Raw genomic sequence first — 26,198 nt, 5'->3', positions numbered from 1 at the left:
CTACTACTATTTATTCTTATATAAGCTATCTTTAAAGAAATAAAGTATCTTCTTAACCTCTCTACCTTACTTTATCTATAATTTTACTATCTAGTTTAGTTTCTCTAGTAGATAATTTTATTTTCTCTATTTAGCGCTAGTATTACTTAAGTTAGATAGAGATAATATAAGTTAAATGTAGAGAGAAGCTTTAGATTTTGGATACGGTGTTAATTATCTATCTTAACCTAGTACTCGCTTAGATATTTCACTATCTATCTACTACTTAGATCTACTAGCCTATACATAATATAAAGTTATTTAGTAAATACTGAAAAATCTATTTTAAATCTTTAAATATACTAGTACTTTATCTAATTTATCTTATAGTAATATATTTATTATTAATATTTAAAATCTTAATTTTTAAGTAGATAATTATATTAGTATAGTATTATATTTGCTAAACGATTATAGCTAGTAACTAAACGTAGTACTTTATAATAGAGTCTTTAGTATAGTAGAGATATCTCTATATTATAATCTCTAAATTATACATATCTTAATTTATAGTAGCTTAATAAGAGAGATTATTAGCTAATTTTATAGTTCTATAGTTAAACTTTATTTTTACTTAATATTATAATAATATAGATAAAATAGATGAAGAGATATCTAGAGTTATAGTAAAAGATAGAGACTTAAATATTATAAGATAGATAGACTAATAATTTTTAATCTAATAGAGCTAATCTTTTTACTCTAGAGTATTAGATACTAATCTCTTTCTAAACTTAATCTAGATTAGAGTATATAAAATAATATAAATAGATTTATAAGATATTTATCTAGTTATATAGTATAATAGTGTACTTAGATACAAGATAATAAGCATTTAATTAATATTTATCTATATTAAATTCACTAACAAGTATTTACATTATAAAGTTAAGTAGGAATATATAAAATATAATTTTTATTAACTATAATAAGAGTAATAATAAAATATATTTATCTTTATATTTGTATTACTTCTAGTTTTATAATCGTTTCTATTTTACTATAGTGGATTATTTATAATAGTACTAAGATTCTATTCTATACTACTATCTTAGATAGCGAGCTTTAGTGAGATCGTATATTACGTAACTTTAAGCCTTGTGATAATTATCTTATCTCTTAGAATTTTAAGTATTTTCCTAACTATTCATCGTTATACATAGAGAGAGGATCTTGCCTACTATTACTTACAACACTATTAGTATATTAGATGTAAACAAAGTTATAATATAGGGCTACAGAATAAGCTACTAATCTTCCTAATTAGGCAACCTTTGATGGAAATACTCGTGATTTGAAGATCCCGATGTGGAGACCTATTCACCACGTTACGTAACTTTGCGTGGGCCCAAAACATCTTTATTAGAAAAAAGAACCAGATAGGAAACTATAGTATATTTAAATAGAACTTGGTCTCTCGCAACGTCCACTAACTTATTTCTGTTGATTATCCTACCTATACTCTTCTACTGTTCTTATACATTGTTTTTATATCTACATTGATAAAAATGTCTTACCATCTCCTAAAAGACACACGACCAGCTGCTCTGGACGAAGTGAGCGTGCGCCGCCGGAAGATTTGTGTCTTCTGCGGATCGAGTAGCGGTGCCAATCCTGCATACATCGAAGCTGCTCAAGCTTTAGCCAGAGCATTGGCTGAGCAGGATATTGATCTCGGTATACTTTCTTCTAATACCTCTATCGAATATAATCCTCTGCTAAGACTATGAAACTACAGTCTATGGGGGGGGTACTATCGGCCTCATGGGCGAAGTAGCAAAAACACTCTGTTCGATCAAAGGGCCTTCAGCTGTCCACGGGATAATCCCTCAAGTCCTGGCTGAACATGAGCGCACTGACGGATATCGAATTACCAACACGGGGCTTTACCTTCCGGACGAATCCACATACGGTCGCACAACCGTAGTTCCGGATATGCACACTCGTAAGACAATGATGATGAAAGAGGTTCTTAGCGGTGGTCCTGGGAGCGGGTTTATTGGCCTCCCTGGCGGCTATGGCACCATGGAAGAGCTTTTCGAGGTTATCACGTGGAACCAGTTGGGGATTCACCGGCTGGGCGTCTGTTTACTTAACTTAGAAGGATACTGGGATCCAATCGTGCAGTGGGTGAATAGCGCTAGTAATAACGGATTTATAAATTCGGCGAACAAAAACATCATGGTAGTAGCTAGGGACCCAGCGCTAGCGATTGAAGCGCTACATAACTACAAGGTGTCTCCGGCTGTGTTTAAGTTGGAATGGGCTCACTTGTGATCTACGAGAGCTGGATTCATTATGATAGGAATTAGCATAGAATAAGTCATTTAGTTCTATCGTGTTTTACAAGCGAGCGGCGCACGCCGCCAACTTTGCATACTTCTCTCATCTTATCACACTATCGCTCCACGCAACGTCAATTAAATAGTATTAAATAAAGTAGATAGATAGCTTACTATCTTCTCTACAGTTAGTAGATAGATCTAAAGTAATAAATATACTATAGTACTCTATAGTATAGCTAAGATAACGCTCTATTACTAACGTGTTAGTAGGCTTACTTAACATAACTACTAGCCTAACTTAAAGAAGCTTACTTAGCTAGAAAAGTAGATAATAGTTAATTATATTCTTAATCTTAATATACGTAGACTTTCGCCTCCCTATCTAGCTATACGTAATATAGCTAATAGACTACTAACTACGCGTACTACTAGTTAAATTAGTATTTACTAGCTATATAACTTTATCTTACGTATAGATAGTCTTATAATATGTTATAATTAAGCGTATGATAAGTAGAGAGCTCTATATAAATACCTAGTTCTAGTCAAGAGCTAGTTTAAGTATATAGAGTAAGTAAAGGCTAGCTATAGTATCTAAAATAAGAACATCTCTAACTTTACTAAAACTAACTTTATAATAAATAAAATTATAACTTAGCTTATAATTATTTAATTAGAGAGAAGAGCATACCTAAGATCTATTGAGCTAGATATTTATAAGTTAATAATACTAATAATAATAGTTAATATAGTTATTAGAGCTACTATACTACTTTTTTTAAACTTTATTAATAGGTATTATTAATCTACTTACTATAAGAAGATTTAAATCTTATATAATTAGATAACTATAGATATTTCTAATATTTAAATAGAGGAATACTCAAAATTTAAGTAGTTATCTAAAAGATTTTATTAAGTATTACTTTAAGTAGGTCCAGAAGTTTAATTATATATTTTGTCTTATTCACTAATTTTAATAATTTATAAAGAAAGTAAAATAAATAAGTTAAGCTAATATTTACTATATATACTAATAGCTTATAAAGAAATAAATAGAGATATTTATTAATAATAGAATAATAAATAATAATATAACTCTAGACTATAGAATAGTTTTATAGAAAGCTTATACACTTAATTAATATATTAGTCTCTTTTATAAGTAGTATACAGACTACTAATACTAGTAATATCATCTCTTAATTTATATTCTATTATATTTATTGAGTAAAACGAAAATTATCTATAAAGTTTAAATTTATTTATACTCTGATAATAATGTATATAATAACCACTTTACTTTTATAAAGTTTTATAATAATTGTGTAATAGACTTAGAATTTACTAAGACAAAAACAGTAATTAGTACTATGCTATAGTCTAGTTTATATTAACTTCTATTAGATTATATAATAGCTATACTCTTATTCTAGCAACTATTAAATAATGTAATATCTAAGTTATATTATTTAACTTATATAGAGCTTAAATAAATAATACTTTTATCTATATTATTAAATAGATAAATATTATATCTACATAGTAATAGCTATATATCTATAAAAAGAAGTAGTATGATATATAGAATGTATGAGCGAGTTGTATAGCTTGTTAGAGAGTATAAGCTTAAGTCTAATATAAATATATATTTATAGCTTCTAGATAATAGTTACAGAATATATTTATAAAACTACTCCTAATATGTATCTAAATAGAAAGAAAAAAAAGTTAAATATTGATCTTTAGAGTAGATAAAGTAAGAAATAGATAGAGATAATTTTATAGTTCTTTTAGGATAGACTGGCTGTTAATAGAGAGATCGCTGCGGCGGCGGTAGAGTGGCACGCGCAGGTGTAGAACAGAGTCGCAGACATATCGCTCGTGTTAGCGCGTAACAGCATCGATAGGTTGCAGGCGTAACCGCATCGATTGGAAAAGCGGAGAATAAGTGCGCGCAGTTACTGTTTCACTTATTAGTTCTAGTAAATGTCTGAATTTTTTTCTCTCATAAACTTCGCTAAGAAAGGCCGGAGCTAAATTAGTTAGGATACACATATAACTTCTCCACTCACTAGACAGAGTACCTAGCCACTAAGTAGTAGTAGGCGCAATATTGTAACGGGCCGAACGTTCTTTAGATAGCTTCTTAATAGAATCTCTATCTACTCGCAGAATCGGGGTGCTACTTAGAGTATCCGGATTCTTCCCGTATTACCCGAATAACGTTCAGACGATGGATTTTGTCGGCCCGATAGTTGCTTTCTAACGGACTCTGTCATCTCCATCACTATCTAGACCAAGTGGCAAAAATTACGCCTGTACGCTGACCGATATTCCTGTAAACAGCTACTAACATTACCTATTCTCTAATCTCCGTCGCTTCGCTCGGAATTGATAGATGCAGCAATCTAACCGTGACTACTTAGTTCAGCCGGGCTTATGTTTATATGTTAAAAGGTAGTTTATTACCTAGTAATAGTACTATAAAGCCCCCGATAGTAGTTATTTCTCCCTTTCGTGCAAATGAACGACTGATTGTTTTAACTACCTAAGAAAACAACCCGATTCACTCAACATGAGTCATTCAACCGGACCCACAGCGTTTTCTGCAGCAAACCTTCCAGTCATAGATTACTCAAGAGTTAAAGCCTTTTTCTCTAACAAAACACCCGAGAATGTGGCGGAGAACGAGAAGCTCCTAAAGGCTGTCAACGATGTCGGCTTCATCTATCTTAAGAATCATGGTATTACCGACGATAGAATGAAGCGTCTCTTTGATTATGCGAAGGAATTCTTCGCTATGCCCGTCTCAAAGAAGGAAAAGATCGAGTCCTGTGAAAGCAAATTTTTCCACGGCTGGTTTTCGCCGGAGCGGACCTCGAAATCGGCAATCGCCGACCAGAAAGAAGCGTTTGATGTTGGCGATGATACAAACCTTGCCCGTCCTAACCAATGGCCCGAAAACTGGCCTAGGTTTAGGACTGACATGAATTACTTTTTTCAGAAATGTCACGAGATCCATGTCGATCTGCTAAGCACATTTGCAGAAGGCCAAGGACTGCCTAAGGATTACTTCAACCCATCTGTGGATCGAAAGGACCATTACCTCCGCCTGCTGCATTACCCGGCTACTACACCAGACTCGATAGGAAGTCGTCTGCGAGCCAGCCCTCACACAGATTACGGCACTTTGACGCTACTATTTAATGACAACAGTGGCGGCTTACAGATTCGCGCCAAGGATGGTCAGTGGTTAGAAGTACCCCCCCTCCCAGGCTACGCAATTGTCAATAGTAAGTACCTGTCTTTCGCTAGAGACGTGGTTTTTTGCAGTTCCCTAAATAACGAGCGAAATACTAGTTGGTGACCTTCTTTCTCGCTGGTTCAATGGTACACTCAAGTCCACCGAACACAGAGTTGTTCAGCCCCCAATTGATAAATCTAAGTTGGACGCTGAGGGAAAGCTCCCACCCCGATATGCTCTTGCGTGGTTTGGCAATCCAAACACAAATGCATGGATTGAACCTCTTACCTCTTGTATTGATGCAGAGAACCCTAAGCGCTTTGAAGGTGTATGGGCTGGTCAACACGTCGCAGACCGGATTGCCAAACTGCATAAGGATGGAAAGGCTCCAGAGTTGTGGAACGACTCTATGTATAGAAATAGGCAACACGCCGTGGTCTAGGCCAAAACCTTACGAATTCTTCAAGCTCAGCTATTTGTGTACAAGTCGCAAGTTCAATCGATTATTAGTTGAGTGCATCTAACGGAGGTCCCTTTCATAAGTTGTGTCCCGTCAAAAATAATTCAGCTAAAGTCTAGCCGCCATCTCACTTAGCGGTGAATGGGTCTCCAATTGAGTAGGCATGTCGCCCGACCGTGGGCGACTAGCGCTGCGCCATATAAAAAGCGCGATGCTTAAGATAGACCGCGTTAACCCACTATAATTAGCGCATCCTACATATTATGCTAAACGGAATTTTAGTCGGATAGCGCGTTTTATTCCTGTCTATCTACCCACTAGTTCGTAGTAGCTAGACTAGTTAATAGGTACCCCTCTACCTCTAGGTAGAGTAGAGGTTAAGCAATAGTCGCATAGACTTAGATAGAGGTTAGATAGAGTTAGATTAGAAAATATAACCTTACTTAACTTCTACTTAACTCTTAGTAACTCTATCTAACCTTTACCTAAGGCCTGTATAACCTTACCTAACCCCTACTCAAGTCTGTGCGACTATCGCCTAACCTCTACCCTACCTAGTTTAGACCTTATTTAGATATTAGTTGTGTTGGTGGCTCAGCCGTTATATAGCCTAATCAACTAATTTACTCTTATCTATACTATATAGAATAACTTTAGCTATCTTTAAGTTACGCTATAAAGATAAGTGTCTTTTTTAGCTAGAGGCTCTAGACTAGCTTAACCTCTTACGTATTTTTACTCCTCTAACTCTTTTCTTATCTTTCCCACTCTTCTTATTTTAATTTCAATATAACTACTTATTTTAATAGATTGTTAATAAGAAGTTCTTAATTATGTTTTTACTTATAGCTCTAAAGTATAACTATACTAAAGAAGTTCTTATATAGTTGTTTTTGGAAACTCTATTATTATACTATATATATACGCTAAGGCTATAACCAGCGTGTTATCTAATAGAGATTTAATAAAATTCGTATTATACACTACTACACTTAAACTACTCGGTTTACGCTTCTTCATTAGGATCTCCTCATCCCAACCCATCAACGATGAGCCATGCGATATGCTTTTGGGGAAGAGGCTTATAAAATGTGTTCAAGAGCGTTGCACCTCCCACCCGCAACGATGTTTCGACGACCTCCGCTTCCCTTACACGTACGTACCCCAGACCCGTTCTACTATGCATGCAAAGATCTCCTCGCTACACTAACCTTCTCCACACTTCTCCAGCTTCCTCAAGGACAAACATTATTCAGGACTTACTCCACAACACTATCTCGCACACCCCTTGTAACGAACCATTTAAAAAAAAAGGGAGGTATGGGGGTAATATGCAATGTGAAAAAGGACCGTCCCGCCAAATACTGGCAACTAGCGCCCTTAGTTTACCAGAGCTGTGTGTGGTTCGCGGCCCCCCAGGTCTAGATCTGTGGCTTTTTTTTGGTTGGGCGCAAAGCGAGATATGTGTGGGCATGGGCCAAGGGGTTGCGAGGTTTCTATTTTTGTGTTAGGGTTTATTGGAATTTTGGGAAGGTTTGTAGGATCGCTTTTGATGGAGTTGGTGGGGGGATAAGGAGGTAGGGAGGTAGGGAGGTAAGGGGAGGGACTTGGTGGGCATGTTTGCATGTGGTGTCGGATTGATAAATGCGGGTTGAAGGGTTTGGGGGGTTTGAAAGATTGGGTACGGGCAGGAAGTGAATCAACTCGGCTGTAGAGTTGTGAGTATGGTTCAAGTTGATGCATTACTAGTACAGCAGTTCGAGTCACTGCAAGGCTACTCAATCACTCGCATTTGACCGTTTTCTCACAATGTGGGATCAGGACGACGATCAGTTGCTTACTCGCTCTGTGCGGCTTCCTCTTGCAAAATAGTCTTAAGACCATAGGAAGAGGTAACTGCCAAGTCGGTGTCAAGTATGTAGGACGAAATGTGCCAGTGAGACCCATTGGCTCCAGGATTGCTTGAACATTCGCCACAGAGACTAGCAACGTTGACACTGATGAGGAAAGAGCAAACTCCACCAGGGTGGCAACACACGAATAGAGTAAGATGTCTTTACCCGCAAACCGCCAATCTCACCATCTCGCACATCGAAAACGGGTATATCAAGCGGAAAACTCCACTATCATCATCGCCTCCGAACACCCATTTAGCCTACAAAATCCCTAGACCGCAGCAGTGGGTCCCGAAGAATCAAGCCTTGCTGCATCTCACGCAGAGATTGCGCTAAAGATTTGCCCCCCAGGACGCCTCGTACCTGCACGCACCAAGGTGGAGATCAGCCCTACAAGTGACCCCGTTGTTACTAAAAACCTTGGCTCCGGCGAGAAAAGGCTAAGATAGATACATGGGGCGGGCGGCGGCAAAGCGGTGGGGCAATGTGTTCGCCATTTTCAGATGGGGTTCCTGACAAAATAAAGAAGGTTATGGGATTTTTCGCGGAATTCCTACTCCAGATGGTGGGGAAGGGGGTTGCAGATGGAGGTGAAACTGGCAGTGCAAGGTGTCAGTGTCAAGTTTGTTTGCGGAGACAATGGTGTGGGTAGGTAGTCGACATGGTGACAAAGAACAGTCAGTCATCCCTTTGGATGCTGCACAAGGGCCATTACGGCCACATGTTTCTTTCCAAATATTGTCTAGAATTTGTTTCTGTATATGAATTTGTCCGCGTTTGATACTGATTGATGATGGGTAATCTCGGATGTCTCTGGAAGGAAATACTGGCAGTGAGCAGGTGACTGTTGTTCGGTGGGATAGCACAATGTAAGTCTCGGATTCCGAAAGCAGGCGGTGACAATGCACCGAAGGTGTGCAAGTAGGCTGGGCAATTATGCCGTGGGGTAAAGGACAATCTAGTATGTAATAACTCCGATGGGTGCATACGTATCCAGACCATGCACATGGGCTTGTGGAAGGCCATGTTATGGTGGCATCATATCATCCATGTGCTCAACGAAATAAGGCTGGAGGGCGGGCAAAAAGCCGATTGGGCGTGGTGAAGGGCAGGCATGTGGGCGACACAACGTGTTCAGTGAGACGAGTCGAGGGAATGACCATGACCCGGGGCGGCGGGACATGCAGCGAATGCCGGGGGGGTAGGAAGCAGTCACGAGGCATGTCGAGCCAAGAGATGTGAATAATGGACAAGGTGTTTTTGGAGCTTGGATGAAGGAAAAGAAAAAAAGGAGTATGGCACGGACGCAGTCGGATACGGGGGGGAATGGGGGGACGCGTAAGTAGCGAGTATTGGAAGCCGTGGGGAAGTCCGCAAAGGCTATTGGGCCGTCTGGGGGTAATTGCACACAGTCTCAAACGGGCATCGTGAAGACGAGTGTTGTCGGGGGGTGGATGGGTGGGATGCTTATTGCTTGGTAGCCAGAGGCCCTGTGCTTTCCGCGAACCCCAATGTCGCGCGTGATGCTGGACACGGGGCGCGTGCGAGTCCAGACGGCGGGTTGCACACAATATGCCGAGACGATTGCGAGCTCCTGCCATGTTCGAGGTGTATTTTCCGGCCCAGTCCCGCTGTTGGCATGGCCGGGGCCAGGGGAGGGAGGATGCGGTGAAGCAGAGGGGGGAGCACTGTCAAGCAGGAGTGTTGCATGTTGCTTCTTCATCCTGTAGCCGCCCTCAACACATGTAGGTACTATTAGCATGCACATGCGTATGGAGACAAGTGGAAGGGAGGAGTAGATGGGTGTATAGACTATCCCAAGACGTGGCATGGTGTTGCAAGAGGTGGATCCCCGCGGCGGGCCAGTATCAGTGTCGGGTGGCAGCGTGGGGAATGGATCACCATGGCAGCTTATCTGGGGGCCGGGTAAGCATAAGCAAGCTTGCTCACAGTGCAGGTATTTTGTTTTTGCTTTCTTTCTCGAAGCCGCCAAAAGTGGGATTTGGGGCTTCGAAGGATGGGAAGGATGGGCGCTTGCAAGGCCCCCCTGAAATGGGCCCGTCTCGGCTTGTACCGACTAAGTAGTCCCGGTGGCAATTGACGTCGTAGCGCCAGAGAATTGGAGTCGTCTAGAGCAGCGGCGACAAGGCCGGAGGGGCGGTGTCGCCGCCGCTCTCTTTGCCGATCTAATAATAATAATGGGGAGGGTGAGGAGCATGCAGGCCAGGTGCAGCACGACTGGAGCACTGGCGGGGATGATGTGCTGCCCAGCGATACCGCATGAGGCTCAGCTGCAGGGCGCACAGCGCAGATCCCTTTGGTGGCCGTTGTTCGCATTTTGGGCCATGGCATTGCACATGCGCACACACACACAAGTCGGTGAACGAGTCGCGCTGCCATTTGTCTGCCCTATCTCTCAACGCAATCCCTAGCTGCGTCGGATGCTCTCTGGTGCTTCCGCTTTGAGACGCCCTCCCGTCCCAGCTGCAGCCCATCGACAAGGCCATGCTACTTACTATGCTGAGCCCAGGGCAGGGCGGCCAGAGCTGTCGCTGTCGCAGTGTCGTCGCCGCCCATGGCATTGTGCTGCACGCCATGGCAACGCCAAGCGCGGCCTGGCAATGTGATGCGGTCAACAAGAGCTACAACACCATGTATGGCTGCTGCAGCCACGGGCATGAGTGATGAGTGCAGTACAGTACCTACCTAGTCCTATTGTTGCTATCCTCGTCTAACCAGCCATGGGCGCGAGGCGAGCAAACTCACACCCTCCCCCACGCCATGCCACGCCACGCCACGCCCCACGCCAATAACCTCCGTCCTCTAGCTGTATCCCTATCACCACTTCTCAACTAAACACCTCGACATACACACTAGAGAGCGGCAAGCCACAGCCTTCTGTCAGTCGCATCGCATCACTCGACCCACGCCCCGCGTCATTGCACATTCTGCTTCTGATCGCACAAAATCGCCAGCAAGCATCAGCACTACCCTAGCTCACCGGCCCAATTGTGGCTCCTTTTCACTCTCTTCACACCGCGGAGGCGGCAGCTGTAAAAGTCTGAAACTTTTATCCAGTCTAAAAATTGGGGCTCCGTTCCAAGAGACGCGTCAAAGGCCACAAGAAAAAAAAGCCTAATCGTCCGGTACCAGCCCGCCAAACTGTTCCTGCGCACCGGTCACCTACCCCCTTGCACGTACCCATCCCAGCTCGCCACCCACCGCCCACCGACACAACACAATCCAAGCCGCAGCACCCGTCCCCCCGTCTCCCCACCCCCCCTTCCTTTGGCGACTGCCCACGTTTCCCGAAGCACAGGCTATCAGCCTTCGTTTCCCGACTCAGAATCCACCATGTCTAGACCCTCTGAAAAAATAGGGGCCCCTACATACGCTATGGCGACTTTTTTTTTCCCTGGCACCATGCTTACGAGACATGTACACTCGAGCCCACAAAAAAAGACTGAGTATTCTCTTTATAAGCCATTGACCCTCAGCCTTTGTTCGTTGCACATCCGTATCTTTTCTTCGTACCTTTTACCTACGTTACTCTTGCACACATAGCCATGCCTCCCCAAATCCCAAGGAACCTCCTGCGAGCAGCCCGCGCTCGGGCTGTCTTCCAGTCCACCAGGCCCTGCCACCGCGCCTCTCCCATCAGATTCCAGTCCACCGAGGCTGTTCGGCAAACCCCCTCAGAGGGCAAGCCCATCTACAACGCCCCACCCAGGGAGTTTACTCACCGCAAAGAGGAGAAGATCCCTTCCTCCGCCTCGACACAAGCTCGTCGCGCGGTAGCATCCCCTCTTAAGCTCAACACCCAGAACCTTGCACAGCTCCAGAATGTCTCCATTCCCACCTACAACCGACAAGGTGTCAAGCAGGGAATCGTCCACGTTGGTGTTGGCGGTTTCCACCGCGCCCATCTTGCTGCTTACGTCGACACGCTCCTCGAGCAATTCAACGTACAGGACTGGTCCATCTGCGGTGTTGACCTTCAGCCATTCGCCGCTCCCATGCGCGATGCCCTGAAGCCCCAGGACAACCTCTACACCATTATTGAGCGCGCCGCCGAGGGCAGCAGCGCCCGTGTTTGCGGTGCCATTACCGACTACATGTTTGCTCCCGATAACGCCGAGGCTGTTGTCGCCAAGATGGCCCACCCCGACACTCACATTGTTTCCATGACCGTCACCGAGAGCGGCTACTACATGAACGAGAACACCCACGAGCTCCAGATCGACCACCCCGACGTCGCCGCCGACTTGGCTGGTGGACAGCCACCCCGCACCGTCTTTGGTTACCTCTACGCCGCCATGGCCCGCCGCCACGCTGCTGGTCTCCGACCTTTCACCGTTCTTTCTTGCGATAACATGCAGAAGAACGGTGACATCAGCCGTGACATGCTTGTCTCCTTTGCTCGTCACTTCAACCCCGAGGTTGCCGAGTGGATCGCCAGCAACGGCGCTTTCCCCAACTCCATGGTCGACCGCATCACTCCCCGCACCAATGAGGAGGACAAGATCAGCCTTGCCCAGCAGTTCGGTGTTGAGGATGCCTGGCCAGTCGTCACCGAGCCCTTCCACCAGTGGGTGCTCGAGGACAAGTTTGTTGACGGCCGCCCTCCCTTTGAGAAGGCCGGTGTCCAGATTGTCCCCGATGTCCACAAGGTCGAGGAGTACGAGATGATCAAGCTCCGTCTCCTCAACGGATCCCACTCTGCCATGGGCTACGCCGGTCAGCTCGCTGGCTTCAACTACATCCACGAGGTCATTGGCCACCCCGTGTACCGCCAGTTCATCATCAACATGATGCAGCAGGAGGTTAAGCCTCTCCTCCCCCAGATCCCCGGTGTCAGCGTCGACGACTACTGCAACACCCTCCTCGGTCGTTTCTCCAACCCCACCCTCAAGGACGAGCTTCCCCGTATCTGCCTCGGTGGCAGCGGCAAGATCCCTCAATTCATCATGCCCAGCATCGCTGAGCAGATCATTGCCGGTGGTCCCCTCCGCCGCCTCACCCTTGTAGCTGCCGCCTGGTTCCGCTACAACAACGGTGTCGATGATGCAGGCAAGGCCTTCAAGGTCGACGACCCCATGGTCGAGGAGCTTCAGGCCCACGCTGCACAGGGCCCCATGGCTCAGCTCAACATCAAGAGCTTGTTCGGTGACGATCTTCGCAACGACAAGCGCTTCGTTGCCGAGCTCCAGACTGCTCTCGAGGGTCTCGAGAAGCACGGCGCCATGGCCATGATTGAGAAGTATGCTTAAGTGCAAATGATTTTACAAGGAAAGAAAGAGATACCCATTATCGTCACGACACTTTTTTATTCTTTTTTACTTAGAATCCAAGGATCACCAATGGGATTGGGAATGGGAATGGGAAACGGCGGTACTACTTGCAAGGAGTCCACACACAACATGCGAAGAGCGGTGTGTTGTGTTTTTTCGTTATCAACATCACTTTTGGGGCGTTTGTTCGTTTTTCTCGTGGAAACCAAAAAAGAAAGTTAGAGCGTTTTTTTCTGTCTGGCATTGCATCTACTTTATCATCTAGCAAGCGATCTTGTTTTTCTCGAGCCTTTCTTCTTCCAAGCACATCAGACATAGAAGACTTTTAATTCAAGAAGATGCAACTTTTTACTTTGACCTTCAATTGAAATGTGATGGATTTCTTTTTAATGTTCTTGCAGGATGTAAGAAATGAGTTGTGACGTAATTAGGAATTACCTATAGGATGTCAGTCATAGAAATACTGTAGTTAAAGTCTTTGGCCAACGCAAAGTAAGCAAAGTGGAACTTCGAATACGTCATCCTTGCTCAGATAGCTACCATGCATACACACACTTGTCTTCTCGCCACAGCACGATGAATCCAAGCTTTATCACAGAATGTCGTTTTCGCAACTCACATCTCTCTCCTGTCTCATCACATTCCACAATCTTACTCCTACAGCCAAGGACACCCTATCAATAACATTTGCATCACCCATCACCACTGTCCAAATCTTGCACACCAAAGTCACAATCATATCCAGACAGCATCCAACACAAAATTTTGCATCCCAAATTTTCATTATTCGCAATATCTTCATAAAGACAAGCGTACGAACAGTCAAAGCGCTCCTCAATCACCCCTACTTTACAAACAGTTTCCATCATCATCTGCATCCCTAACCTCCATCCTTCCCCTACTTTCTCATCTCCTCTTTCCCACTTCACAAACACACTCTCAATATACCCTGTTCATTCCACTGTCAGCAACATTCTCACCTCATCTCCTTTTTCCCTTCAAACCACACAAGCACAGTCCACTTACCAAAAAAACTGCTATTGGCACGGCGACGAAATCTGCCTCCACCCACCCGTCGTACAAGTGTACAAGATGCCACCAAAGCAAAGTGGCGATCCTCGATTTCCATCTCCACAGATAGCCTGGCGCTTGGTGAGGGCGGCACCAGTGAGGTCGGCGGTTGGGGCTGCGAGGACGAATGTGGCGCTAAGGCCGAGGGAGAGTAATGTGAGGAATTGCATTGTCCGGTTATTTCTTCTTGGTATGTGATATGTGGTGGTGGTGGTGGTGGTGGTGGTGTTTGAATTTGTTGTACAACGAGAAGAGGGAGACTGATGGATACGTGGAAGGGGCATGAAGTATATATACACGAACAAGGTATCCACAACAACGACTAAGGTACTCGTACACAAAAAGCTTACGCTTCCTTCGAGAATCGCTAGTTGCTGTAATTGCAAAGCGCGTGGTGGATCCAAAGGTCCGAATAACAAGAGCTACAAGCAGCTTGGCTCATTATGAGGGAAAATGGACAGGGGGGGGTCCGCTATCGCAGTACACAGTAAACCAAGTCCATTCAGTTGTTTCAATCTTGTCTGATAAACATATATACAAATCATTCGAACATCTACTCTTGCTTACTGTTCTACATACTATACGCTTACCCCTACCCTACACCCAAACTTTCACCACAACGATCTACGCGAAAACAAGCCAAGAAAAAAAACAAGTGACGCAATCCAAGAAAAGCCAACAAGATAACGCAAAAAACCTAACCTTTTAGTAAATTACATTGTACCGCTGAGTAAATCCAGACTCGTATCTACATGGCTACTTGTATGCGCCCCCCCGAAGCTATCCCGAAGCCCTAAGCCCCAAGCACCGCCCCTAAAAGCGCTGATCTATACTTTCCCCTTTCCCTTCCATCTTCTCAAAACTCCCTCACAACAACGTCAACCTACTCCCCAACAAACTTCATCACTCTCCATCCCACAGCCATACTCCACATCATACACTATTTTACCAAAAAGAAAAGAAAAGTAAAACTGCCTCTACAATCCGCACAGCCGCACCTATTAGCACCACAGACCCACAATAGGCTGACGTGAGATTTATACCCCCAAAAAAGCAAAGCTTCGGACGGGTATCTTGCTATAACTGCCGCATGTAGCATAAAGTAGGGCGGAGGATAGTTAGAAAGGAGGGGGGGGGGGTGACTAAAATCTTACGAAAGACTGTACTAGGGAATCTGGAATGAAGATTTACCCTGGATAAAGTAAAAGCGATTTTACTGCATATATAAGCAGTAAGGAAAGAGGCTAATGAGGAAGAAAGAAACAAAGAAGAAATTAGGGGTTTGTCCGGTTTTACACATGTCTTGGTAATAGTTTGGTACTTGGATGGAAATTTTACATGGGTTACCTCTTTTTTCGAATTGGAGGCGATGATGGTGTACCTTTTATTACCAATAACAAGAGGAAGATGGCCTATTGTTATTCATTTCCTACTCCATCGGACTTTTTAATTCTATTTTTCGAAGACAGAAATAGTATGACACGTCTTCTGCAACCACACCATCATCACGCTGAGCTGTTTCACGCTTATATAGTCGAATTATGTGCCTATGTCTTTGCTTAATTTTGCTAAACGAAGCGTCAGGGAGAAATTTAAACTCCGAACCACTTAGTATTCTAAAACCCTGGTATCATTAACCCATGTCCCCTTTTTTTACGTCGATTACTTCATTTATCTCCAATATCCAAGTCTACTTCATCACTAAACACACCTAACTCAGATATGCTGCCAATGCCTGCTTCGAAGTATCATCAAGTCGCTCCTGCACAATCTTGACAATGCGGCCTCCGTGACGCGCATCTGCGTCCTTGAGATACTGACTGACCCACTGCTTGACATCGGCAATCTCAGGAAATGGGTCACGAGGTGCCTTCTTGCACGTGTTGAGTTGTGTGAAGCCAACACCAAAACCAAGCTCATCGACGTCAGCGTCCGGGATAATATCGTCCGCGGCTGTGGGGACGGGTGGATTGACCAAGAGCTCAATCAACCGCTGAGTCGTAAGTGTCCAACCCTTGGGGTATCGATCGACAAACGCTTGCGAATCACCAAGCGTCTTGGTAAAAGATACCACGGCAGTTTTGCGGTCAGTGGGACGTGCAAGTTTCTGAGTATCGGGCAGGATGACCGTCAAGTAGATGGGTTTGAAAACACTATTGTAAAGTTAGCGACCGTATCAATATCTTAACAAGCGCACGACTTACTCATGCTGAATCTGGTCAGTGACACTGATGAAGAAATCAGTGCCAAGTCCCTTGTCCAGTCGGGCCGAGACAAAGTGGTAAAAGGCAATGAAGCGCTGCTGGAAGTTCTCCGTCTTCATGTTGGACAACCTCGTCAGCATCAGCTGGAGAATAGTGACAAAGTATGGCTGGAGAGCATCGGCTGGGATATTGGCCACAACCGACTCGATGAGCTCAAACGAATAAGTCTCGTGTGCCTTGCTGGTAACAAGCTTTTGGAAGATACCCAGAATGGGTTCCAGGTGCTTGTTGGCGACAATGTGCTGGGAATCACGAGACACCATGGCGCTGAGGAGACGGGCCAATGCAGGTACGTTACCACGCTGCTCCCAGACCGCACCCTGGATGATGATTGCAAACAGGCTTCTGTAGTATTCGCTGAGCTCGCCAGAGGGGTTCGCTTCGAGCAATGCAGAGAATATTTGGAAAATGTAGGGAGAGAACTCCTCGACATTAGCCTGCAGACAAGCCGCAAACGGCTCATACAGCTTCTCCTCGAAGAACTGAGGGTGCTTGGGCGCACCAAATCGGACGAGCGCGCCTATTCCCTCAAATAGGTAGTACTGGAAGCGGGGATTGCTGGGGTTGTGCCTGATGACTTTGACAATATTGATGAAGTTCTGGAGAACTGTTTCACAGATTGGCAAAACGCCATCGCGCACGAAAATGAGCACACGCATGACACACTTCATCAGGAACTCATTTTCTTGAATCTTTTCAGGGGCAGAGTTCTTGGTGATGAGCTTGAACAAGTGCGCCAGGAGATCCTTGGACGACGCCACCACGTCGGCCTTGGGGATGATGGGCTGTCGGTTGGCGTCGGTCATGAACAGAGCACGTTCTACAGCAATAGCTGCATATGTGTGGATGACATAGTTTTCGTCGCCTAGTTGGTTGACAAGCAGCGGGAAGGCAGCACGCCACAGGTCGGGTGACAGCTGACTGCGGAAGACGTAGAGGAACTTGATGGCGTCGACTTTGAGGATTGGTGAGGCACCTTGCGCTTGCAGATCAGCGGCAATGTGGGCTTGGAAGAACTCGAGAATGTTGACATTTTCGTTGACGCTCATTACACCCTGACCAGCGGTCGCGGTACCCTTTGCAGCAATAGCAGTGAAGAGGTAGACTGCAGTGTCCTTGGACTTCCAGTTGTTGGCAGTGTCCTTGGCATAGTCCTGGAGGTAGGCATCGATATAGGTCTTGGAGGTGCTCGTGACAAGTCCTTCAAAACGAGCCATGAGTTGGCGCAAGAAGTTGGTCGCAGCGCGTCTGCGGGTATCGTTGTCTGAACCCTCAAGATCTCTCCTGATGAACTCAATCGGCTCGTCCTCGAAGAGTTCGATATCAGATTCGCGCAATGTCAGATTGGGCAGAATGACCTTTTCAATCACCTGGACCAAGACATCCTGGTTGTTAAAGGCGGTGGCGTGTTGTGTCGAGGCGACTGCGGTGAGGAACTGGAGCGCCTTGCTAACCAGAATATCGTACTTTGTCTCTAGCCCAACGGACATTAAGAAGCTCCAGGTGCTCTCGATGAACTGACCCAGATGCGGGCCGAAAACATCTTCGTACTTTTGGATGTAGAGCATGAGGGCTTCGAAAATGCCGGCGCGTACATACTCCTGCGGTCCCGACTCAGTGTCGTCGTCTGTGTGTAGGGAGGGGTTGTCGTAGGTGAGGTACTTGTGGAGAAGTCCTGAGATGACGGTGATGTGGTCTTCAAAGACGGGAGGCAGGTCCTGGCATGAAAGATCATAGAACAGCTTGATCAAGAGATCGAGCGTGGTAAAGGCATTCTTCAGTGTCTCGGGGTTGCCCTGCGAGTTTGTGATGAGGGCGTCGGTGTTTTCGAGCAGCTGGAGGAAGGGTTGGCCGAACTTGGACAGGACGTGGTTGATCTCGGTGAAGAGATCGTCGGAGCGGAAGAGGGGCCGCCATCGCTTGAAGATGGAATGTGCGACTTGGAGTACGCCGTTGTTGACGACGGTGTTGTCGGGGGTGAGGCGCGAAATCAGATCGTCGACCAAGGTGTCCCATCTCTGCCAGAAGTCGCTGTCTGCAATGGCGCTGATGGCCTCACCAAGCTGGGCCTGCAGACTTGCTGGCACTGAGACCATGAGACCTATGAGCTCTCTCTTGATTGCGACGACCTCATCCTCGGGCAGCTTGTAGTTGCCGTCTTCATCGACCCAATTCCGCTTTATGAAGTTCTTGAAGTAGAGCGCGGCGGCTAACCGTGTGGTCTGCGGGTTGGCGTCCGAGGCGACAATCTGGAGGAGGGTGAGGGAGAAACCGGGCTTGGTTTGTTCCTGGGCAATGGCTGCTTCGGCTGCGAAAAGTGAGTATGGTGGGAGGCGATGGAGGGGTGCGGTGAGAGGAAGTGATGCAGCCACACACGGCGCAGTCGTGCGGATACACTTATTCTGTATCATCTACATAGTGCGGACAGTTGAACCAATGCGCATTGCTTTGGCTGTCTACATGCTGCACTATGGTAAGGATTGAGATAAACAAAAGACGGTACTTACCCTGCTTGTTCTGGCGGGGGTCCAGACTGGCCTGGAGAAGTTGTGAGAGAGTAGCCATGTCTGTGGCCATAGTGAAGAGAGCGGAACACGGGAGTAGCAAGACACAGGGGGGCGACGAACGGGCGAAGGCGAGGCAAAGGGCGACGAGGAGAAAAAAACACCACGACAAGTGTTTGGCCGTTGGTTGCTGTTTGGGGCCGGCCACCCACTTTACTGCGCTAGTGGGCGGGAGCTTTGGCGCGCGGAAGAGACAGGGATTAGGTACCCCAGACGATGATTTTCAGCCTGCCATAGTCTGCTCTGCCATGCCATGACAAGACGCCCTCCCTTCCTCTCTCCTCCGCTCCTCACGCCCCTACGACCCTCTCACACCACCGCCGCCCCTTGGCCGAGCCCTCTCTCCAACCCCGCCTCTTCGTTCACTGCCACCCCGCCCCCCCGCTGCCCTCGCTCGCCCGCAACAGCAGATGGGCACCGCCAGCCCCGCCGCCTCGCCTACCAGCCCGGATGATAGCCTCGATGAGTTTGCGCCACTGTCATAGCCCTCTCCTCTGCCTCTGTCCTTTGCTGCAATAGTCGCCTGCCGTCCCGCCAGCCCAGGGACCGCATTCACCACCGTCCCTCTCTCCCACGACGAGCCGAGCCCCTCTCGCGACACCGAGACGCATGTCTCCGCCGTTGGACCATGCCGCCCCAGACCGCCGCTCCTCCACCCAGGCCCTCTTCACGGCCTTTCGCTCCCTCACTGGCGGCCGTCTCAAGAGCCCTACCCCGCCGCCCTCCGTCTCGTCGGCTACGAGCACACCTGCGCGCACTCCCTCGCTCGGCACCATCCGCTCCCACTCGCTCTCTAGCCCGCATCCAGCCGACAGTACCCTTCAGCGCATCAGCCAGGTCGCCGGCCAACGCGCTGTGAGACCCGTAACGGGTGGGCCTCCAGAACTCGACGACCTTGTTGGCCAGCTCGACCGGAGCCACCCGTTTACGGACAGGGCCGCGGTTGTGGAAAAGATATGCGCCATCCTCCATGAGTACCCTGTGCAGAACGTCCTGGCCTTGTGGTCCGTGGCCAGTGACCTGCTCCTTCCCGAGCAGCCAGACGATGTCGCTGAAGTGGGCTACAAGCTCCTCAAGGCCTGCGCCTCACTCGCCAACTTGACCAGCATTGAGCGCACCGTCTTCTTCGACGCGGCCTGTTTGCGTAAGAACGATCGCTTTTTCGACAAAAGACTTGAGGTTGTCACCACCCTCACGCACGATGGTCGCGATGTGGAGTCTTGCGAGGCGGGCATAGTCTCTTTTGTCTTGACCTCGCTAGACACTTGTTTCCTAGCCAGCAAAGACGCCTTGAACGCCCAGAGGAGCAAATCAAATGGAAAGAAAGCGGCTGCGAACCCACCGCAAGAGGTCGCCAACATGTTCCGCGCATTCCAATTTGCCATTGACATTTGTAAATTCAACGCCAAGGTCTTCACCGACGACGACCTGGATCTTTTGATCAGAAGAACTGTCGCCATTTGCAAAGCCACGTTTTACAGGCCTGACGTCGAGTGTGGAATCAAGCTCTTTGACACCATCATCACCTACGTCCATGTGCCCACGAAGTCACTCCATCCTTGCTTACAGGTTCTGAGCGAAATTCACAAGAGGATCCCTGGGTTTCAAGACCAGGCGTGGAATACTTTAAGCAACCTTTTTAAGTCCCATGTTGGCCAGGCTGCGATATCTGTCTTGTTGCATATGCTCTTGGATGGCCCCACGCAGGACAACTTACAGGATGCTGACAAAAAAAGGCTCGACAGCATGTATACAGGCACTACCCTAGTCCTGCGTCTTCTTCTTTTGGAAAATGGCCGCAATGAACTGCCCAAGGTGCCCATGTCATTACTATTCCCTGCGCTGAAAGCATCCATCCAAAGGCCCAATACCGATCAGGAACAAATCATCATCAGCTTGATAGACACCGTTCTCGATCAAGACGGTATGAGAGACTTACTCCTGGCCGAGAGCGACTTGGGAGACTTGCTCGAGGTAATCTGTGTATGTGCTGAGCGTGATGATGACCGCCTTCGCGCCAAAGATGCCAAGACATCAGATACCCTCAGTATCGAAAAGAAAGCCTCCTTTGACAGACAACTATCTCTCCCCGATGACAACAGATCGAGCAATGGACGTCCTATGGCCCGGCATCGGTTTGCCTCGTACTCGCCGCCTATTGGCGGAATGGAGCACGATGACGATATAGGACCACACGATCAACGTACGGCATCACAGCACGAGTTTTCGCGACGAGATGCTGCAGACGGCATTTTCAAAGTATTGGCTAAGCTAGACCATCTCAGCGACGCGTTTGATTTTGTCCAGCGGGAAGCGGCCATGAATGTCTTTTTGCGTCTTGCACATCGTGTGAGCGACGCAACAGCGGAACGAACCATCCGCTACTTTGCAGACGAACGCTATCTCAACCCCTCAAACGAAGATTGGTTGCATCTTTGCCAATGCCTTATTACAGGCATCTTCAGCGACTCTAACCGGCCACGCTCACTTCGTACCTTGGTGATACAGGTGCTGCGGGAAACTTACAGTACCGTAGAGTTGTTGTGTGAGGGTGATGCCGTGTTTCAATGCCAAGACCTTTTGCTCAACCGACTTGAGCCCGAAGACGACATTGAGGTTTTGCAGGAACTCGTAGACTTTGCCCTGTACGTTGCCGATCAAGCGTCTTTTGATCGTTTCTCCCATGTGGTCCGTCTCTTGAAGAAACGTCTGGATCGCCCGCAGCCCGCACAACCAGTTCCGTCCGCACCGTGGCAGCCCCATCCATTTTCCACAAAAGATGACGGATGTTCCCCATGCAATGTAATCACTACTGTCTATGTACGGCTGTTTACTCGTAGCGTTATTCATTCAGCGCAGAAGACCCGCCTTCTCTACGAACTGTTGCGGGAAATTGCTGGCAGCGATAAATACGCGCATGATGCACGTCTAACAGCTCTCAAGCTATTGTTCCGTTTGCGTGCAGACGCTCGCTTTGCTCTCATAGTCAACTCTTCATCCGAAGGCCAGAGGATTGCTGCCGAGTTATGCCGCACAGAGGAAACAGCTGTTACTGAACGGATCGATGAAACTACGCCGGGGGACCACGCTCGACCGGAAGACCACCCCTCCTGGAGGGAGAATCGGAAAACCTCTGGAACTAGTCCACGTTCTTCTCTCAATCGCCACTCTGGGCGCCAGGTTGCCGCTGCAGGTCGCGTATCAAGGCCGATACCACCTCTATGGATGTATCCTGGTCCGAGGGGCCTTCCCGAAGAACCATCGCACGAATCCAGTCGAGTTGTCTTCTCACACATAGATGCCTCAGAGTATCCTCTTAGCGAAAATATCTTGGACATGGAAATCACATTGTGGCTCGAATTGATCATCTCCCTGCTCCAAAGACCGCCTGATTGGGAGATATACTCTTATGTTCTTACACATCTTGGCCCTCAACTCTCTAACCAAGCATTAGTCCGCAGTTGCGTTGTCCAACTTCGAATGCTACGAAATGTTCTTTGTGAACAAGTACGAAACGCAAGCTTCCACGAACCACCACCCCACACTCTTCTCAAAAAGGCCGACGTAGCGGTTTGCCTGTTTCACGCTTTGACGGTTCTCATCAGTTACCACGAGTACTTTGAAAAGAGCGAGGAAGATGATCTGGTCAAAGCATTTCTGCAGGGCATCGTACAGTGGGACAGAACATCAAAATGGTGTATCCACGCGCTCTCTGTATGCTGTTTTGAAATTCCACTCTCAGTCAGCAAATCTCTCGACAGCATCGTTCAGAAGATGTCGCAAATCATCACGAAGCCAGCTACAGCGATACACATCCTGGAGTTCTTGGTATCCATGGCTCGCCTTCCGGAGCTCTTCAAGAACTTTCGTGAAGATGAGTTCAAGCTTGTCTTTGGAGTGTGCTTCCGCTATTTGCAACACATCCGCGATCAACAGGGCCGCACGAATGGAAACCCAACCCAAAACGGCCATCGGGCTCTGAGACACAGCGGTACATCAAGGGACTTTGCAGCAACATCAGACTTTGGCGCAACGAAACCAAGAAGCGTTGAGGATGATCTTCCTCAATACCTGAATTCGCTCGCCTATCATGTCATTACGTTCTGGTTCATGGCCTTGAAGATGGAAGATCGGCCGAAACAAATACCGTGGATCACCAAGAACTTGTACTTTACAGACAGCTCTGGCCGTCCAGTCATGGAAGAACAAGGGCAGGTCATTGTAGATATCATGAACATGGTAGCATACACAGACCGCGATGAGACGACACGCGAAGAATTCTCTGCCAAACCTGGAGATGGCGAGATTTGGAAAAAGACTTGGATTGTGGGCAACAGCATAGTGACAATAGAGACTGCTGCCAGGACCGGCACGTCTCTCGTAACAACGCGCCGACCAGTAAGTAACCCCTCACCATCGAACAGATCAGAGCAGTCTGCTAAATGTCCTTAGTGCGGGACTAGATACATCAAAGTCCGACCACTGCTTACGTCACCCCCACGGCATCAAGTACCCATCACAATTGGTCTTGCTTCCGAAGCATTTTATTCCGACTCTTATGTTGGCATTCTACCAGAAGACATCTTTCAATCTTTCTACGCACCTCTCGACCTCACTAATCCGCCAATTCCTCTACCCGACGATGAGCCAACACGCCGTGCTATTGCTTCTTTTGACAGAATCGCAACGGTTGACAACTACAAAGTAGGAGTCATCTACATTGGTGAAGGGCAAACAAACGAGCGGGAGATTTTCATGAATGATATCGGATCGCCAGCATACACATCATTCCTCAGTGACCTAGGCACCCTCTGCCGCTTGAAGGGCGCCAAATTCAACACTGGAGGTCTCGACACACGCGAAGACATGGACGGCGAGTTCACGTACTGTTGGCGTGATCGCTGTATGGAACTCGTTTTCCACATCCCAACAATGATGCCTACGAACCGCGACGATGAAATGACTTATCCTAACAAGAAGCGCCATATCGGCAACGACTTCGTCAACATCATCTTTAACGACTCCGGCCTACCCTACAACTTTGATACCTTTCCCTCGCAGTTCAATTACGTACATATTGTCATTTCCCCAGAGTCGCGAGCCAGCTTTGTAGACCGCCGGCTGGATGCAGACCCAGAGGGCAGAAATCGGTACTACAAAGTACAGGCTATTTCAAAGCCTGGCTTCCCCGACATATCCCCTGCTGTTGAGACCAAAATTCTTTGTGGCAAATACCTTGCAGACTACTGCCGTCTGATTGCAATCAACGCAGTGGTCTTCTCTAGCGTATGGTTCATCCGCGAAGGAGGCGAATCAAGCTCGTCCTGGCGCAACAGATTGCGCGAGATCAAACGTCTCCGAGAACGATATGGTGCAAGCAATGCTCCACCAAGCTACCCACCACCAATATCACCACCTGCAGGTCAAGGCCTCTCGAGCCCACCGTCCAGAGAACAGAATCTGGTTTCGCCGTTTCAGCGGCTTAGCATCGCGACTCATGTTACTGATGGCACCAGCCGCAGCTCCATTAGCAGCTCTTCACACGACGTCTGATGTTGCGCACCAAAAGTTGTTTGTTGTTTGGTGTTCAATCGGCATTGAAAAAAATATACCCAGGGTTTTGATTACCATACACACAAAAGTTTTGTTTGATTTTTTTCTCTGCAAGTGGGGGATAAGGGGAGGAACTTCCTGTTGATGCATTTGCATGGCGTTGGCGGAAGTGCAAACTGCTAAGTGAAGAAGTATTCATTGCTAGGGTTGGAATCTACGACGGAAAAAAGGAGGCGATGTATGAAAGTGGACGAAGCTTTTTTCTTGTATCTTTATTTGTATTGTACTTGGGGTTAGACGTCATCCCTGGCGCACTTCTCGGCTCAATTTACAACGTTATCATTACAACAACACCTTACCTGTTCCTCCGTCGAATCTGAGGCTGAAAGTCAGTGACTGGACCACCTGTTATCTTATACCCATTTCTCAGCTTGTAGAACTTAGCAATCTGCTCACGATCGGTGTCCTGCATCGTGGGTGGGAAGTTGCAGCTCATAATCGGCTTAGGGTCTTTCGTTGGGCGCGATTCAGGTCCCATGAACCGAACCGCGCCCTCGCCCTCTGGCGGGAGACCGTTGCCCGCATCCCCAGTAATGGCGAACTCATGGCGCAAACCGAGTATATGCCCTATTTCGTGCTGGAAGATGTTCTTCAAGACGTGCACGGCGTCCGCATCGAAGGCGCGCGAGAAGACAATGACGTCCTGGTCGACTTCATGCGGGAAGAAAGCGCGCGCCAGCGTGTTGCGGCCCGGTCCCACGGTAGGATTGGGCTTGTACACGAGGTAAAAGTGTGCGGTATCCTGATTGTTCGTCTTGGAGATGGAGACGCCGGGCTCGAGCTCGTTCCATGTATCAGCGGCTTCCTGGAAGGCTTTAGCTGCGATTCGCGCTTGCTCGGGAGACGTGAAGGTGTCTTCTTGCACAAAGTATTGGAGGACTCTTCCCTTGGTGGTACGGATATCCCAGCGGGGAACAATGGCGTCGTAGCCGACGACGATGGAGTCGGGCTCGTCTGTGTTGTTATCGCTGGTGGTGCCGGCTCGGTTGGAGATCGGGACAGGGCCTAAAGAAGGATCTGTCTCCCCCTGCGTATCGCAGGGATACTTGGTGAGTTCTGAGACGGGGATGACTTTATTATCCGCCATTGGAGTGACACTAGGGTTGGTTCGACCGGAGGTTAGTGCTGTGATTGCACGTTTGTTGATATCACCACACCAGGAATCAAATTTAAATGCTTCGGCCAGTTTGGCAAGTAAGAAAGGATGTTTAGGTTGGGGACTGATTGATGACTATTGCCTTGGATTCTCTTCATCTTATATGATTTCTCAAATCTATAATGCTTAAGTCCAGGCCCTTGAAGTCTTGCGGTTCGATCCTTGATTCTGCTTTAGCTTGCTGCAAGACACTGTATATAGTCAGCTTTCCAGTCTCTCAGCCTTTCAGCTTCTCAGCCACTCTACAAGGTCATTCGAGAATGACAAGGCTTTGGAGACGCCATGAAACTCAAGATACGAGATCGGCGAGGGT

General features: G+C 47.2%; 7 protein-coding genes across 7 annotated transcripts; 4 read left to right on the top strand and 3 right to left on the bottom strand.

Annotated features, from left to right (window-relative positions):
• Nucleotides 1-1,547: 1,547 nt before the first annotated feature.
• On the top strand, nucleotides 1,548-2,316 carry COCVIDRAFT_14807 (hypothetical protein; the record flags this gene model as incomplete). The annotated part of the gene is made up of 2 exons (XM_014702559.1): nucleotides 1,548-1,716; nucleotides 1,778-2,316. The coding sequence occupies 2 exons, from the start codon at nucleotides 1,548-1,550 to the stop codon at nucleotides 2,314-2,316; spliced, it is 708 nt and encodes a 235-aa protein (XP_014558045.1).
• Nucleotides 2,317-4,902: 2,586 nt separating this feature from the next.
• COCVIDRAFT_95485 (hypothetical protein) lies at nucleotides 4,903-6,013 on the top strand (the record flags this gene model as incomplete). Its single annotated transcript, XM_014702659.1, has 2 exons — nucleotides 4,903-5,613; nucleotides 5,774-6,013. The coding sequence occupies 2 exons, from the start codon at nucleotides 4,903-4,905 to the stop codon at nucleotides 6,011-6,013; spliced, it is 951 nt and encodes a 316-aa protein (XP_014558145.1).
• A 5,479-nt stretch (nucleotides 6,014-11,492) lies between these two features.
• On the top strand, nucleotides 11,493-13,196 carry COCVIDRAFT_95405 (hypothetical protein; the record flags this gene model as incomplete). The annotated part of the gene is made up of 1 exon (XM_014702658.1): nucleotides 11,493-13,196. The coding sequence occupies one exon, from the start codon at nucleotides 11,493-11,495 to the stop codon at nucleotides 13,194-13,196; it is 1,704 nt and encodes a 567-aa protein (XP_014558144.1).
• Nucleotides 13,197-13,577: 381 nt separating this feature from the next.
• On the bottom strand, nucleotides 13,578-14,458 carry COCVIDRAFT_14804 (hypothetical protein; the record flags this gene model as incomplete). Its single annotated transcript, XM_014702558.1, has 3 exons — nucleotides 13,578-13,655; nucleotides 13,837-13,922; nucleotides 14,290-14,458. The coding sequence occupies 3 exons, from the start codon at nucleotides 14,456-14,458 to the stop codon at nucleotides 13,578-13,580; spliced, it is 333 nt and encodes a 110-aa protein (XP_014558044.1).
• A 1,541-nt stretch (nucleotides 14,459-15,999) lies between these two features.
• On the bottom strand, nucleotides 16,000-19,129 carry COCVIDRAFT_25425 (hypothetical protein; the record flags this gene model as incomplete). Its single annotated transcript, XM_014702576.1, has 3 exons — nucleotides 16,000-16,441; nucleotides 16,493-18,860; nucleotides 19,060-19,129. 3 exons carry the CDS (start codon nucleotides 19,127-19,129, stop codon nucleotides 16,000-16,002), a joined length of 2,880 nt encoding a protein of 959 aa, XP_014558062.1.
• Nucleotides 19,130-19,725: 596 nt separating this feature from the next.
• COCVIDRAFT_95436 (hypothetical protein) lies at nucleotides 19,726-24,669 on the top strand (the record flags this gene model as incomplete). The annotated part of the gene is made up of 2 exons (XM_014702657.1): nucleotides 19,726-23,514; nucleotides 23,569-24,669. 2 exons carry the CDS (start codon nucleotides 19,726-19,728, stop codon nucleotides 24,667-24,669), a joined length of 4,890 nt encoding a protein of 1,629 aa, XP_014558143.1.
• Nucleotides 24,670-25,024: 355 nt separating this feature from the next.
• On the bottom strand, nucleotides 25,025-25,816 carry COCVIDRAFT_14801 (hypothetical protein; the record flags this gene model as incomplete). Its single annotated transcript, XM_014702557.1, has 1 exon — nucleotides 25,025-25,816. One exon carries the CDS (start codon nucleotides 25,814-25,816, stop codon nucleotides 25,025-25,027), a length of 792 nt encoding a protein of 263 aa, XP_014558043.1.
• Between the last annotated feature and the right edge of the window lie 382 nt (nucleotides 25,817-26,198).

Source organism: Bipolaris victoriae, assembly GCF_000527765.1.
Source record: "Bipolaris victoriae FI3 unplaced genomic scaffold scaffold_29, whole genome shotgun sequence".
Classification (NCBI taxonomy): domain Eukaryota; kingdom Fungi; phylum Ascomycota; class Dothideomycetes; order Pleosporales; family Pleosporaceae; genus Bipolaris; species Bipolaris victoriae.
Note: the sequence above shows the minus strand (reverse complement) of the source record. Positions and strands in the feature narration are given on the sequence as shown.